This window comes from Strix aluco, chromosome 1, assembly GCF_031877795.1.
Source record: "Strix aluco isolate bStrAlu1 chromosome 1, bStrAlu1.hap1, whole genome shotgun sequence".
In the NCBI taxonomy this organism is placed as follows: Eukaryota; Metazoa; Chordata; class Aves; order Strigiformes; family Strigidae; genus Strix; species Strix aluco.
In genome coordinates this window covers 97,535,600-97,552,205 of record NC_133931.1, presented here as the reverse complement: position 1 = coordinate 97,552,205, position 16,606 = coordinate 97,535,600, and the positions used below count along the sequence as shown (strand labels likewise).

Below are 16,606 nucleotides of genomic sequence, written 5' to 3'. Positions count from 1 at the left end.
CTCTCAGGAATGTGTAGCCCTGTAACATGTGACACTTGTCTCCTGCAGTAGTTGAACCCCTTAAAAAAAATTATTGGTTAACTTTAAATTGTTTTTACTATATTGGTAACTTTAAATTGTTTTTACTATGTGCAAACAGAATTTTAATAAATTTCATAGTTCTAGGATCCACCCATGTCTTGTATGCCCATAATGATGAGTTCGTTGGTATAAGGGCACATTAACTGTATATGTAAAGCCTCTAGTCCCTTTTTTTTCCCTGCATGAGTAAGACAAAGCCATATGTAGGGAGAAATCCGCTTTGTCTACCTGTAAACGAAAATCACCTGAAATGCAGTGTCATACGAAGCTGATGGTAATTGGTAATGCCAAATCCTCATTACAGCAGTGGCATTTTCACCAACTGTATGGCAGATTGTGCAACTAAGAACACACAAAGAATTATTCCTTTCTTGTGTAACAACATTTTAATGTCAATAAAAAGTGGTTTTATAGTTCAAGATTACAAATAAAAAAATACTTCATCTTGACCCTTTTGCTATTTTCCCTCAGGGAAGTCTTCAAATTTTAGTTAGGAAGTGTTAAAAACACGAGGTGGATGGTTGCTCGCTCTACAAATAGCTGAAGGACTCCCTGCTTTGCCATCACTGGATGTTTTGAAATGGAAGGTTTTGCTCCAAGGAAGCCTGCAGAGCGTACTCTCCCTCTCGTGGCAGGTGAAACCACGGGGGCATATACCACCACCGGATCCTTTCAAGCTGAACGCAGCTGGAAGGGTACTAAAAGGGACGAGTCAAGCGCCTCTCCAACTAGCGGGCTGCATCAAGAAGGCACAACATAAGCAATGGTAAAGTCAGTAAACAAAATTTTACTGTAATATTTCATAACACAGATACTGTATTTCTCTTTTGAGTGTAAAGCTACTGTCTTACACAAGAAAGATGGACAGACCCTTTTCCAAGACTAATATGGATACAATAAATATGGAGTTTTACATACTAGATCTGTACACAGAAACTTTGTCCCACAGCCATAAAAATTTACATTTAACAGTGCAACATATAATTTAATCCTTTATTTATCTGACATAGGATGTTTACTTACTAAACACAAGCAACTACCTGGTTTTAATATACATATTTTATATATATATATTTTATATATATATATTCAACAATCTGTACAGGTTTCTAAACATAAAACTCCAAAAAGGCACAATCGTCTATACAACATGTACAAAAATGGCTGGAGCTGACAAGAAACAACAATTATTGGTCAAGAGTTCATGATTGCACGAAGATTAGTAATGGGTTTGTGTCAGAAAAATGTGCTTTAAGGAAAGGAAGGTTTGCAAAGAAACCTGTAAGTGTTATAAAAAAAACCCAAAAAAATAAAAACACAATGAAAAACAAAAACTAGGTTGCTATTACAAGTCTATCCTCATCGTCACTGCTGCCATCGCTAAACTGCACCGTGTTTTGCCGCCGGGGCAAGGCGGCTGGCCTGTGTACCTGTCTGTCCGGGGAGACAGTTCGGTGGACCGGGGACTTGGTTAACGCGTCGGGATTCGCCTTGGAGCGGGGCTCTGCCGGGGCAGCCCTCCTCGCCTGGAGGGAAGGGACGTCGCGCTTTGGCTTGGAGGGGTTCGCGAGGTCAGTTTTTTCGGGATCTGCTTTCCCCGGACCGTTGGGTTGCTCGTAGTCGGTCAGCGGGGCGGGCTCGGCATGGCTCTTCCCACCGTACCGCTGGCCGCCGGCCGCTGCCTGAGGAGAAGCGGCCCTGCCGGCCTGGCCGACCTCGGCCGCGGGGAAGCTGACAGGAGCCGGTTCCGGCTGAGCCTCGCAGGCTTTGCTGCTCGAGGCGGGCGCCTCCGAGGCTCCTTGCCCCTCGGCGCCGACGGGGCTGACGGAAGGGATGAGGGTTGGCAGGGCGATGTTCAGTATCTGCAAGCCGGGAATGTGGGCCTGCGGGCTGGGGTTGCCCTGCGGGGCCGCGCCGGCGGTCAAAACCTGGAGGCCAACGGCATTCAGGGTAATTCCCGAAGGGCGCATCTGCGGGGCGATGTTTGTGTTTGCCAGGCCCAAGATGTTCACCGTCTCCATGCCCAGCGGCGGCAGAGGCTGCAGGCCGGGCGTGCCGAGTCCCTGGATGCCCGGCACGCTCACCTGGCCTATGGGAATGCACGGCACGACGCTGTTCACCTCGGCGACTCCCATGGGATTTGCGGTGGCGCCGGCGGCCGTGCCGCCCGTCTCGCCGAGGGCGCTGGTAGTTCTGTGAATCACGCTAACGGCAGGGATGGTGAGCTGCACCGGCCCCGCCTGGATGGGAACGAAGGTGGAGTAGGTGGCCAGGCCAGCGGGGACCACCTGAATGCCCCCCACCGGTACCGTGCCGTAGGGTGCCTTGGCTTGCCGCTGCGAGTGCAGGGGGAGGTGGCTGAAGAGGTGAGTCTGGGGAGCCCTCGGCTCGGCGGCGCGCTGCGGGCACCCGGCCAGCTTCTCCTCTGGGATTTCGGCATAGGGTGGCGGTGCTGTCGTCTGCATGCTGCGGTCCACCGGCGGGGAGGGAGAGCTGACGGAGGGCGTGCTCTGGGAGAGAACAACACACACAGGCGTGTTAACGCGGTGGCCACTGCTATCCTTGAGTGAAATGAAAATGCGAGGTAGCTGGGAGTGCTTCCCACACTCCCTTTTAAGAAAAAACAACAACAAACTGGTTCACAGTGTATACTGCCCAGCTTGAACAATGAACTAATTTCCTTTCTTTCTTTTTCCAGCTCCTTCCTCACCCACTAATTGAATTTTCCCCTCCTAATTACCCTGGCTAATTTCTCTTGAACACTAGTACTTGAAAATATTGCTGAATATCCTTTGTATGTGTTTTTTAAGGAGCAAGACGGCTTTGGAGAACTGTTTTCTGTGGAAATTACCTCAGGCAAATAGGTTAAATAAGCATAAACTGGCAGTTTTGATGCTCTCCTGGAGCCCTTACAGCCTCCGGCAGGCAGAGGCAGCATCGCAGCACATTTGTCTGTAGGTGCTTCTAATGTGGAAGATGAGTAATAAGCAATGACAAGAGATGGATGACAACTACAGTGCCCACAGAAGCGGAGGTGATGGGCAGATACCAGAGTGAGACATAGGACCCACATCCCACTGCTGCCTCAGCTTACCGTGATTTGGTGCTCAAACCTGGACCAATAATTGTATTTATATGCTCCCATTTCTTCTCATATAGCCTGTGTTACCAACCAAGGCTGGCAACTCCTTTCCTAAAAACTTCTAAACCAAGAATCTTAAAACTGCAATTGCAATCTTGCAGTATCTTTTAGTTTTAGGCATATTCGTAACACATAAAGCATGGTACAACATTATTTAGTTTATATAGTCCTAAACAGTAACTCTGTGGTTTTGACCAAAACTCTCAAGAAGTCTCTAGAGCAGGCACAAAACCAAAGCACTAACAGAAATGCTTTTGAAAACTGCTGGTAGGAAATGTACTGGTTAAAGGAGAATATGATTTACTGACTACACGGTGCTGACCAGTCTAAAAGGGAAGACGGGTGTGAGAAGGAAGCCAACATCTTTCTCAGAATTAAGTCCTGTCTGACACCTCACCAGAAATCCTGATAAACTGGTATGGATGCTTTTGAAGGAACATACAACAGCCTTCCTGAGCTGGCTTGACCCCTTGTCTCAACTGCAAGTAGTGGGATCCACAACCATTCACAATAGAAACAGACTGTAGATTAACCATCAGGCACACAGCTGCCAATTCTTTTGGTCTGCGAAAGGAGGAGGTAGTCTGGAAAGGAATTACTTGTATTATTTACGTGCTTTTTAAAAAATGCATGTTAATGTAGACAATTAATAAAGCTAAGACCTTTCAACATTTTTAATTATGTGAATATTATCTTGAGGCTTCAGTGGTTCTGTTCGATGAGGGAGTAAACTCAGTCAAATGTCCTTCTAGTATCTATTGGCAACAACTGAAACCCAAAATCCAAATATTAAGATCCTACCCCTTTTGTGGCAGGTATATACAACGATCACAGACCACTACATTTTACTCCCTGACATATTACAAAATTGCTCCAATTTGCATTTACCACATGGACTCACAGTTCTTACAAGCAAGAATGAACCTTTGTCAAACAATGAAATGCAGCAATAATTTTTACTGTTTCTCCTTGTCAACAGTTCATTATCTTAAATTTTGTAAAAAATAAATCCAGTAGTACAGATTTTCAAAGAAAAAACAAGCCAGTAAGTACTTAAACCAGAATGAAATTTTTACTTACTGTTTATGCTTTTGAAAATTTCCTGCTGCTTATTTTTCTACAACTGCATGCATATACTATTTGTAAATACTGCATTCTTCACAGAGAAGGCAGTAATAAAATACATTTTGCATCACACTTTTCTGAGTGTTATCTGGAAAGATCTAACCCTTCACAGTCTGTAGTAAGAATGCAAAACTTTCAAGAGCTAGCCTTAGGGTCCATCAGGTACGTGACTTGTACCATCCCCATTAAAGTCCATTAAAATATTGCTGAATTATAAAAGGCTTAACACCTGCCAGTTCCCCTCTGTGATTTCCTCCACAGAGTTTTAAAGACAGCAGTCGCCAAAATTAGGGAATGCTTCTGCAGCCTTGCACGCAGACTGACCTCATCTTTCTGCAAACTGCTCTGAAGAGCTGTGTGTCTAGAATAGGCATGGGCAAAATTGATGCTTCTCTGATTAAAAGGTTCTTTCAGCCTGGAGAAAAACTGGGAGTGCTGGGAACTCAGGTCTCAGTTCTGCGCTCATCTCTCCTTTTGTTATTGTGCAAGGGCAATCTTCTAGTTTCCTTGAACATCTGGTGCTCTTTCTAATTCTGCTACTAAGCATATTTGGAGGAGAGATAAGCAACTGCACATTTTTTTTATAGTGATTAAAAAAACCCCTTTGGGACTAGATTGATTTCCTTGGGGATTACCAATGATTCTATCATCATATTTCAGAGTGAAATGACTTCTGAATTCTATCACTTTCTTCTGAAAACTTCATAACCACCACCATATGTTCATTCTTACATATCTGCTATATCCCTTCTTATTTGTAATACAATGTAGCAGCTCCAAAATTCAGCTGAAATGACCATATTACAATTAATCCTTTCAGGGAGAATACAGTCAAAACTAAGAATTTGAAAAGCAGTGCTCCTACAACATTGCTGTTTCTAGAGTCCTACACATCTGTGCCTCGATTACTTTCAACTCTTCTTAAAGACTCATCAGCCAACAACTCTAAGAATGAAGGGAAAGGCAAACATTTTGACCTTTGAAAAATCTCCAAAAAGATCTTTAAAAGGAGGATTTAAAATCCCGCTCTCTCCCCCAGAGTCAGACACTCCTACCTTTGTAAGAGCTGCAGTTGATATTAAGGAGCGGCCCAAGGCTGCTTCTGGATCGGGGTAATCCACAGACATCTGGCGACCTGGAGATGTGGGAGCGACGTCGGCCAGTGCTGCACTAGCAGCGCGGGGACCTGCTCCTCTCTCCTGGGCTTTATCCTCATGTGCTTCCTGATGGGTGAATTCTGCTGGTGACCTGGAGGTCCTGCTAACCGACTGCACCGTGCTAAGGACCGTCATCTTTGTCAGCAGAGCTTTTGGCAGACCATCCATAGAGTCCGTGTGAACCCCGGCAAAACAGTCTGGAAGTCTGATGTCTTCATCAGTGCTGGCAGCATCTTGCAGGCCGTGTCGAGAGGGGTGATGCTGGGGGCTGGCCGTCACTGAGGGGGTTGTGGATAGGACTGACTCAGCCTGGCTGTCTTCATCATCATCTTCATTGTCATTTTCATCTTCATCCGCACCATCAGACTCCTCCACATCATATCCTGACCGGTCATAGCCGAATCTTTGCTTCTCACCTGCAAAAGTGGGAAGTAGAAGGTAAGCCAATGAAGGTCCCTAACTGATTGGGAAGGAGGTGGGAGGGAGTAATTAAAACCACCGGAAAACCACATGGCACGTGCATCTTTCAGTCACACCTTATTGCATCAAAGCAAAGGGAAGACTTCCAGTTTTGTTTTTATTTTCCAGCGTATGTATTTAATTATATAGCTACATAATCTTTCATCTTCTGTTTTGTTTTTAACCTTCTGGATTTGGATGTTTTCTTTTAAGCCATTTATAACCATTCGCTCAAAGTCACCCTTCACTCTTTCGCTTGGGGAGAAGCAAGCAGATTCCCGGTTCATTAAGCCCCCAGTGACGACACATGAAGCTGGTCTGCCAACCTTAGCGATGGGATATTCTCTAGCTGGTTCTGACTCATAAGTGGGTGTCCTTGTACCTAATATGAATCACTGCTGCAAAGGTTTTTGAAGGATGCAAACAGAAAGACTGGAGGCTGTTAGTCAGGAATCTGTCTTGTTAACAAGCAAAAGAGACCAAAATTAGACCTTACCAGATTTCTTCACTTTGCTAATGTTTTGAAAGGTTTATTAACAAATCACCCAAGATGTCCTAGGAGCAAGAAAGGCCTAATCCTATCAAAACTTACCTATGCATGAAACTTTGCTCACATGAAGAACCCCTCCTGACTTCAAGTCTTAAAGCCAAACTGCAGTCTAGTGGTGAATTTCTCTACAAAATACAGCTCTACTGCAGCTTTTCACCTTCTTTTATATCATAACTTGGAAAGAAAGAATCGTCTTTAATAAAGAGACAGAAAATCCCATCTGCTGTACCTGATTCCAAGCCAGACTGTCTGGGATCATATTTTATAAAAGACAAAATGCTTTGAATGCACTAATATTTCATATTCGATTAAAGGTCTGTCTGCTGAGCTCTCCAAAAAAAATAACAGTGTAAAAATCATTTGGCTCTGCAAAACCAACGAAGACCGGTTAGTTAAAATCTCAGAGATCCTGTTCTAAGGAAACCCACATGGCAACTTAAGAGCAAAATAAACAATTCTGAAAAAAAAACCAGACCCTTAAAAGAATTTGAATGTGCTACCAATGCTTCAGCTGCTACATTACCAAAACCAAAATAAGCATCCTGAACTCCAGGTAGAATAAATGGGTTTATTTGAGCAATCTCTCAATAATAAGTTACCCACTATTATAAGCCTTTATGGTTTCAAATGAGCAGTGCAATTAGGAACAAGACTAATAGCTTCTTTGAAAAAATCCCTCTATAATGACTTTGCCCCTCTTTGCCTACACAGTAATTTGTACATTAACTAAATATGGAAACTATAGATTTTCTACATTTACTACAGCAGACATGAAACTGAAATGTTATTAAAAATACCCTAAATCCTCGAGGTCATTGGAACGAAGCTAACAAAAATATTTTTTAGAATTTTAAATACTCTTAATTTATAATTCTCATCTACTGACAAAGCTGTTCAACAAAGAAAATACATTTTAGTGGAAAAATTAATTCAGTAAGACCCATTCCAAAAATACGGCAAGTAGGATTGTTAAAAATATTATTAAGAAAACCACATGGACTTATTCAACTTTTTTTTTCCTCTATCCTCCTGTCATTTCTCTTCTTCACACAAAGAGTAAGTTTCTTCATCATTAATTTGCAAAGCAAACAAATCTAAAACGTTAGAAGCTCTACATATGTTACCTTTCTGAATGGAAATAACTTCCCTCAATGCCTCTGTAACAGATCTCAAAGACTTTGCCATGTGTTACATCTAAAGGGTGACCCATACATTTCCTGCAACTCTTTAAATAATGCATGGCGCATTGCAAAGTCTCAGGCTTCAGTCTGGACTCCCTCTTAATTTTGGTTTATTTACCAACTTCACGTAACTATTTTCTGGGAAATCCTACTGTTTCTTTTCTTTTTTCCTCCCTCTCTCCACATGAATCACATTTTCTATGAAAGTTGATGCCAATCACGAACGACTGTCTCCACTGGCAAGAGAAACTACCTGAAGTGATTAGACTGACTTGTCACATTTGTAAAGCAAGGAAAACATATGCTCAAACAATGCCCTGATTTATAATAAGAAAATATCTTTTTTTCAAATCAACAGTTAAAAACACTACAGGATTTACTAGCAAATGCTGCTTATGTAGAAATCTTCTGCATACATCTTGACCTTCTAGAATAAAGCCATGAAAAGGGAAAGGAGAACCATGTGTGGGACACAGATTCCTTACATGCAGGACACATTTCCCTCTATTGTTTCCCTGTTTACCTCCACCCTTTGTGCATTTGCCAGCTTCTATTTAAGTGTGGTTACCTGGAGCCAGAGCCTGCAGTGTAGGCGAGGTGACAGCAATGAATGTGGTTCCCTCACTCCCACACTGCTTTGAAACATCAGACGAGAAAAAACTATTCCTGACTTGCTTCCTCTGGTAATGCACAAAGGAACGCTCTGCTCTGGCTTTTATACCTGCGTGCATGTTTGCTGAAAGAAGAGGTGCCTGAGCTTTCATAATTAGTGTTCGCGTTAAGCATCACTGTAAATCAGTAGAGTTGTGAGAGAATCAGATGCTGGAGTTTTAATTGGCGGAAGACCCAGGCAGGTTATGGGTCTTCTCCGAATGAGGCGTCAAGCTGAGGCCGTGACCACTCCTTGTGGTGAAAGACTCTTTTCCAAGCACTGTCTTGTTAACCAAGTAGTATTGGCCCCAATCCATTTTGGTAATGGTACGCTGCCTACTAAAGTTCCCTTGCAGTTTTAATTGGGGAAAAATTAATTCTTCGCTTCCTATCTTAAACTATGCACAATTATAACCATATGCTTATGTAGCTGATATATATATATATATATATATATAAAACTAGAACTGACTCAATTTCCAAAGGGAACAAAATGACTTCTGTGTTTAACTTTGTATGAGGTTGTAAAGCACTGTGGGATATTTTAGAATGAAGGATGTGTCATAAATTTAAAGGCCACTAGCATATGGGGAAATGACTTTTGGCATGAAAGTTCACAGGATTTTTTTAAAAAAAGAAAACAGGAAAAAAGTTTCACACTATTAAGTGAAGGCTTTATGAAAGCTACTTCTCTTTCAAATTTGTAACTCTCACCATTTTAACGGAAAGACTGTTCAAGACTGCCTCCATTTTTTATAAAGAGTGTTTTTGGAAGAGTAGGGGATGTCTCTCATCCTCTGTCAACTGCTGCAATCTTTTCTTTTAAACACTTAGAAAAACTCTTTTTTCTTCCTGGACTTCACAGGAGAAAGTGGAACTTTTGGCTACAGACCTGAATTCTGCAAAAATCAGGAACAGCTGGAAATAAAGGTGTAATAGCAACATGGACGCAACTTTTGATTGGAGATTTTGCTCGCACACGAGCTATAATTATATTTAATAAAACTGAGGTTTTAATCCTATGTCTTGAAGTAAGCATATACAAATCATAAGCAAAAATCAGCTTAGTCCTTCATTTATTTTACTGTGAGTCCTCAGTTAGTTAATCAGCTCTGTATTGTGTTGTGTTCCTGGTGTTAATGAGTTTGTTGGCTAGGGCTCTGTTACACTGACATTTTACCCCAAAGCAGGAAAGAAAAAGCTTCAAGTTCTTTTGCACAACAGCATTAACTTGGAATTATCAGCATCCTAATATGTCCATTAGAGAAGTGCCTGGGGCTGTTAAGTCCACACACTGCTGCTTCCAGTTGTGATGCTATGAATTAGGTAACTGAAATAGGTCTCCCTAAGTACTTTAAAGTTCTTTATTTTAAGTTTCTCCTACCGGAATCCTTACTGTACATGGTTTTAACAATGGCCATCTAATTATCATCGTACTGCAAAGTACTGAAAGAAAGGATCTTCAGAATCTCAATTTACAGCTTTTAATTTTAATTGCGACATTATCACCAATTAGTCCATCACATGACCTGACTTATCAGGCCCTGCTACAGACTTAGCAATTTCTGCACCAAATCTAGTGATAAAGTTCAACGGCTTGTAACTTAGCCATATTTGATTATAACTTAATCATATTCAGGTAGATTTTCACATAAAGAGCAAAATGTTCACTTTTGGTCTTTCATTGTCAGCAAGACAAGAAAGACCTGAAAATGTAAGTCCAGACTGCTGAAGTTTTACACGTTCCTAAGCAAATGGACAGTTATGTAGGTAACTGTAGGACTGCTATTAGCTCTACTTATACAGATTAAAGACATAGCTTACTAAGTATCCATTGGTCTGTTCCCATCTAAATTTAAATTTACTAAATTTATTGGCTTTTAGCATCTGAGTAATACAAAGCAGTGTTTATTGCCTCAAACTGTGGAAGTATCTTCAGGTTTAATATCTACATAAAAGTGTTTAAATATAAAGCATCTGTTCTGTATTATATATTCTCCAAACTCAAGAAAAAATATATACTATGGCAATAAAGGCATAAATACTTTTTAGTATGTCATCATATTATCATAAACTTGAAAGTAAGGTCTGTATGTCATCAATGCACTCTCTATTTTTCTGAATAATTACAAGCTTAGACTTGCCTTTCACCTGTTGAATTAGTCTTGTAATAGGGGGTTCCACAACCATTCAAACAAATTTTAAAAAGAGTAAAACAAAGGACTGTGAGATAACACTAGCATCTATACCCAAACTTGCTGTCTCCTTGTCTTTCTAAGTCTGTTCATAGGATTTACTTGACTGATACCAGTCTTGCTTCAGCTACTGTCCACTGCTCACCACCATCAAACAGGACTCACAGTGACATCTACTGGGTTAAATTCAGACTGGTAATAGCCAGTGCTCTGGAGAAACGAGGAAAAAAACTGTGGGTTTTTGACTTTCATTCCTAGGAGTATGGGAAGTAACAAAGTAAAACTAACCAAAAAAGTAAGAGTACCCTCTGTTTAAAGAAATTATTTACACCTAAGCCTTCTTGAGTAACCTGTATATTGTATATCAACCCTAGCACTAGGTAGTCTATTCCCAGGCTGTAGGTGTAGGGCTCCAGCATGCTTAATGTACACCTAGTTGAAGATTAGACACTGATATAAAAAAAAAAAAATTTCTTGTAAGCTATACAGATGCAGCCTTCCATTCTATTTGCAAAAGGAGGATATTACTGAAAGGATTTTCATTTATTTTCTCTCCTTAAATGTAGGTGCAATGAAAACACAGGCTGAGTCATGATTAAGCTAATGAAGAGCCATGGAAACTCACTTAAGATCTACTATAAGTAATACATAGCTAATTAACTTAGAACCATTGTATCTTTAGAAGGGTTTATTTAATACTGCAGAAAGTGAAAGTGGTTTTATATATATGTATGTGTGTGCATGTATACATATAAATACATATCTGAAACTTACAATTAGGTCTTTTGATTGGTAAAGAACACTTTGGGATAAAATGTCTCCAGAGACAATTTAAATAAGTTCTGTCCATCTACTGATTTCATTATTAAATAACTATCTTGTGCAAGTTTACTGAGGCGTACCATACAACTCATACATTAGTTTACATATGAAATATTACAGGTTTAACGTTCATAACTGTTTTAATTTGAAGACAAATTATTGTTGTTTTTAAGGCAACATGGCCAAAGAGGATATCCCCAGTTGCAGTCTGTCACACTAAACAGTTCACCTCTGACAATTTAATTCAGATATTAACATTCCTTACATTGTAACCCTGCATTTTGGTGATAAGAACATTCCACAGAGCAGAAGATGAAAGATAAATGGATGAGGGAACAGTTTTGAATACAAAAAGCCAGGCCAGAAAGTATTTACTAATACCCAAATGATGACAAGTCCAAATACAAAGAATGCTGTGTTAAAAGCTCTAATCACATATAGTCTCAAACAGCCAGAGAGCATCTCTTCCTTTTTTCCCTAGACACTACAGCACAACAAAATTTCAGCTTCTCAGATTACTGAAAAAACAGGCTCTGTGTGTGTGTGCGTGTGTGCACGCGCGTGCATGCCTGAGTTCAGGATTGTGCACAATTTTGCACTCCTTATTCAATCTGCATGCACTATTAATCTGAACTGCTATCAGGTCAAAGCTGACCTCTCATATGAATCTAAAAAATGATATATTCAAATAATCACGATTGCCTATGCTTTAAAAAAACTACATAAAAATAGAACCAGCAAATTCCTTAGTAAATAAAAGGTTGGTGGCTTTGTTAAAACTTCTGGCTGATTCTCTAATCCAAAGTCTGGTGGAAGACATACAGCTTGGTTATTTTAAGCAAAGGTGCAGACATTTTTATTGCCATAAGAATAACCAGTACTCCAAATGTCCGGATAACAAATTAGTTAGAGACAGACAGACATTCTACGGGTCAGGAAACAGGCCAATCTCACAAGGCCTAGGGGAGGAAGAAATTTTTTTTCTGAGGTCATAATTATTTCTTATCAGATTTTCTGCACCTTCCTCTACAGTATCTCACATTGCCTTCCAGCTGAGGAAAGAGATGGGAGTGGGCAGACCACTCTCCAAGAGAGAGATCATTTTTAACAACACCACAACTCCTCAAGTAAAAAATGTACACCTTTAAAGATGATGATTTTTAAAGCACCAAAGGGAAACACACCACAAACCCACCAGCTCCCTCCTCAGAGGGAGGAGGGGTGAAAGATGTAACGTCACCAGTGCAGCTCAATACTGAAGGCCCATCACGTTTTCCTTTGTGGGTGATATACTGCTGACAGGGCTGTCCCTAGAGTCCAGGCCTGGCACAAGGGGTGCTGGCCCCGAATGCGAGCTGGGCTGTGCTGCCCTTGGGAAAGGGCAGCCAAAGAGGAGGTCGAAGTCATTTTGTTAACTGAGACTGCCTAGACACCTCAAAAAAATAAATTCAATCACATTCAAAGGTAGCCAAAATATTAGCATGCACAGGATTTTGGAGAGGCCAACAGATCCACCTACATTTTAAAAAGCAAATACTTCACACCTTTCTTCTTTCCTCCTGACTCTTTGCCTTAAAAATGGGCCAACCAGCAAGTTTTTGAACTATCACGAGAAATACCTTCAAGCGTGGCTAGGTGAGCTGAGAGATGAAATCACCCTTTTAAAGTGTACAGTTACTCACTGAATTTACATGGATAATTGTAAATGCCCTGTGTTATGCAGCAACTGGAGAGGCTAGACTGGTTTGGCTGCAGCAAACACGTGTTTATCATGGGCTTAATTAACCTGCTTCTTGGATGGGACTTGTGCTGAGCTCTGGGATGCACAGCTGGTTTTGCTATGAGTACCTGAGCCAGATCGTTTAGAAAAGGTAGGGATTTTATCACCAAGTTGGTTTTTGCTTTGGGGTTCTTAGTTAAAGAAAGATGCGTGACCCAGAACACTGAGGTCTTAAATTTCTGGAAGAATTTCATGGATTATAGAGCAAATCCTATTGAATGTTTGTCTTGCCCTTTTTCCAAAACAGAATATTTATTTTATTAAGTAATTACTGTGCTGAAACAAAGAACATATTTCAGGAATATGTATTTATTATATTATTACACACACCTGTACATGGTATGTAAAAAGAGAGAGTCTCTCTCTCAATTAAATTGTCTTAGAGCCAAAGAAAAGCAATCTTTCAACAAATGTTTAAAATGCCTTACTTCTACTGGGCATTACTGATAACTCTGTTAACATTTGAAACATTTCCCATTACATTATAACCACAAATGCAGTTTTTAATGTATGCAATTTGGAATATCGATTTATCGATCAATAAAATATTTTCAGCTCCTAGTAAATGGAAATACCTGTTCAGCTGTAGTTTATAAAGCTAAATAAAATGCCAAAAGCTACAGAACATTGCTTAAAAAAGTTGTGATGATTTTTTTGTCATGTGGAGGCTGAAAATGTTAATGAAAACTGTTCCTCTGGGAGAAAAGGACAGTAATTTGTACTGCCGCTTATCTTCTGTGTTATTTATTTGGTATCTCAAATTGCAAAGGGCGACATGTTTTTAGCTTACCAAAAAAGAATATATTGAAGAATGCCAAAAAAGGGAAAACGCAGGTTTCTTTGTACCTAGCACACCACTGAATCATACCAGCTGAGTCATATTCCCAGCATTATTTAGAATTAGATTCAAACTGATTCGCTTATTCTGCTAGCCGTTGTCATATGGGAGCAAGTGCATTCATCTTTCTTGCCCTTTACTGTTTAAATAAAGATCCCCACTGCTTTACTTTCTCAAAATCTCACCCGCAATCTAATAAACTATTCTGCTGAAAGAAGAAAAATACAACAAGGCAAGGCAACACGATTCATCTCCCTTCTGAGAAACAGGAGGAAGAAGAAATTGCCACCACTGCACTGAGACATGCCGAGATCCGAAGCAGTCCTAATGCACAATCCTGTTCTCCATCTCACTCTGTCTGGTGCAGCTACATCTTTCTTATCATGTTGAGCAAAATCCATATGAACACGGTTTGGCCCTCTTTGACTGTCCTCAATCCCATCTCCTCTTCAGCAGAGCCGTCTTGGGATGCAGACAGTGCAGAATTCCCATTAGCAAATATATTCATTTTGATAACGCTTTCATCACTAATGGAGAAGTAGAACAGGTCAAGATGAATAATGTTCATAATTTCTAAATTATATCTATCTGCTGATTTATGCCCAATTATTTGTGGAGGACGACAGAACTCTACACTCGAAGATGATTACCCTCCTTGGCTAAGCACTAAGCAACGTATTTGTGATTTGAGTGGCATGTTAGTGATACAATTTTTATGAAATGTGCATTTCAAAACTGACAATTTCATGAACAACTATTTTCAAAGAAGCACTACATTTGACCACCTTTTTTCTAGGCAAACAGCTGGCTTTTTTGGTATTTTCAGTCTTGTCATATTTATCTGTGAAACTGATAAACTGCATAACACTTTGTGAAAAATTCAGCAGCAATTTATCATTAGCATATGCTTGTAATTTCTTTTGGTGAAAGTTTTTCCAGTATTTCTTGCTCCTTTGGACTAGCTTCTAAGATTTTTATCTCTGTATCTTTTCCCTGTACAATAATTTAAAAGCTCTGGAAAAGAAAGGGTAAGAAACTGGGATGACAAAATAAATACAAAAATGCAGTAAAGAAAGAAGATTTTAATTTCTTACCAAATTCTTCTTCTCCATCCTGGTCATCTATTAAGCCTACCGAGACTCCCAAATCCATGCATTTCTTGCTATGTGCCTTTGACTTCATATGTTTTGTTAAATTTCCTTAAGAAAAATTGAAAAAAAGTAACTGCTCTGTGACTATACAAATGTATACAAATATATGCTCAATAAGTCTATCTTATTCAGCTACATTTACAACCACCTGTGTAATTTGATTTCACACTTGATAGAACCTTGCCCCTCAATGCAAGCTGTCAACGGCTGCAGCATATTCACCATCCAGAATGCTACTAGCTCTGGCTACATTTCATGAAGTTCTTTACTGAGATAAAATAGAATAGGGTGGAAATCCTAGATGATGATATATTTTGCACTGGTATAAAAGATCCCCCATTTGTTTATGGTAAAGTATAAAAAAGGCTGATTCAGCCTTCAAAGTCAGGTTGACAGAAAACTACTGTGTGAAACTAAAGTTCATATCTTGCAGCTCTTTTAGTATTTGATGGATTCTATTTTTAGTGTAATCATTTTCACTGCCGACCTAAACAAACAGATTAATTTTATTCAAAATCAGGGCATGAACTTATTTGATCTGAATCTCAAAAGTGAATGAATAACTGCTGAGAGGCCCCACAGGATGCTCTCTCCTTCTCCTTTCCAAAGAAAATATGGCAAATATCATCAAGAAAAGGTTAAGAGTAGACACAGATCTGTAAATGATTGTATTTGTGAAATGGATGTTATTAGAAGTAACTGCTCATTTTATAATTAAAACTCATTGTCTCTCAAAAAACTGTTTCTCTGAGGTATTTCAATGGGAGAAATTATACTGGGTGAAATGGTGACATGGCTATGGAGCACTTTGTTCCTGCTTTGAAACGAAGCTAGTAATTCACCCCAGGTTTTGAAATAATTGTTATGAAGCTGTATGACTATATTGACTCACAAATAGCAAATATCCCGGCTTTCCATACTGCATGAAGTTACTGGCTACACTGTCCTGTCATGAAGGGTGGTTTACCAAATATTGAGCACCCAACTGTGTGACTGACTCTGCCAGCAGCAATGGCAACAGCTGGGCATAGCAACTGCAGAAGAGGAAGCCAGTAAAAGTATCTGCTACAACTGAAACCAGGGAGAATTTCAAATGGGCAGAACTTAATTACTTGAACTTGGCCAGCATGCCTACTCTGCAAAAACCATCATCAGAGTTTACTGGGTTCACACTCTGGCATTTCATCTGAAAGGCAGCATGATGACCCAGTGTGTCAGGATGCAGCAGTTTTGACACATCTAAAGACTATCCATCCCACTTTCTGCAGCACTGAGTTATTTCTTGGAAGTTTTCCACCCAACTGCTGAGCAGTTTTGAACCCCCTAAAACCAAATGTTTCTGAGGTTACAGCTGGGGGGAATTATTGCTAAATGATGTTCAAAGCCAAGAAGAATTTTATTGCTTAGAATTTTTTCGCTGAAAGTATTTTGGCTGTGAACTCCTCCTGTCTGTTTCTCTTATTTTGAGTCCTGG

The 16,606-nt window shown here is 40.1% G+C and overlaps 1 protein-coding gene and 1 long non-coding RNA gene across 8 annotated transcripts in view; one reads left to right on the top strand and one right to left on the bottom strand.

The window, feature by feature from the left end:
- LOC141925016 (uncharacterized) overlaps positions 1-999 on the top strand; it is a 36,080-nt gene extending 35,081 nt beyond the window's left edge. The window contains exon 4 of the long non-coding RNA XR_012623730.1: positions 553-999. This is a non-coding gene — a long non-coding RNA (uncharacterized LOC141925016). The remainder of the gene's footprint in view (positions 1-552) is intronic.
- The window catches only part of HIVEP1 (HIVEP zinc finger 1), a 129,640-nt gene that overhangs the window by 6,074 nt on the left and 106,960 nt on the right, over positions 1-16,606 (bottom strand). For 6 of the 7 annotated variants that reach the window (XM_074828347.1, XM_074828342.1, XM_074828348.1 and 3 more), the window contains 3 exons: positions 15,076-15,180; positions 5,404-5,921; positions 849-2,591 (listed from right to left, as the gene is read on the bottom strand). In XM_074828347.1, coding sequence (XP_074684448.1) covers positions 1,416-2,591; positions 5,404-5,921; positions 15,076-15,180 — 1,799 coding nt within the window. In that variant the 3' untranslated portion in view covers positions 849-1,415. Of the gene's footprint in view, positions 1-848; positions 2,592-5,403; positions 5,922-15,075; positions 15,181-16,606 lie in introns of those variants that run through there. The other variant, XR_012623729.1, reaches the window with a different exon arrangement.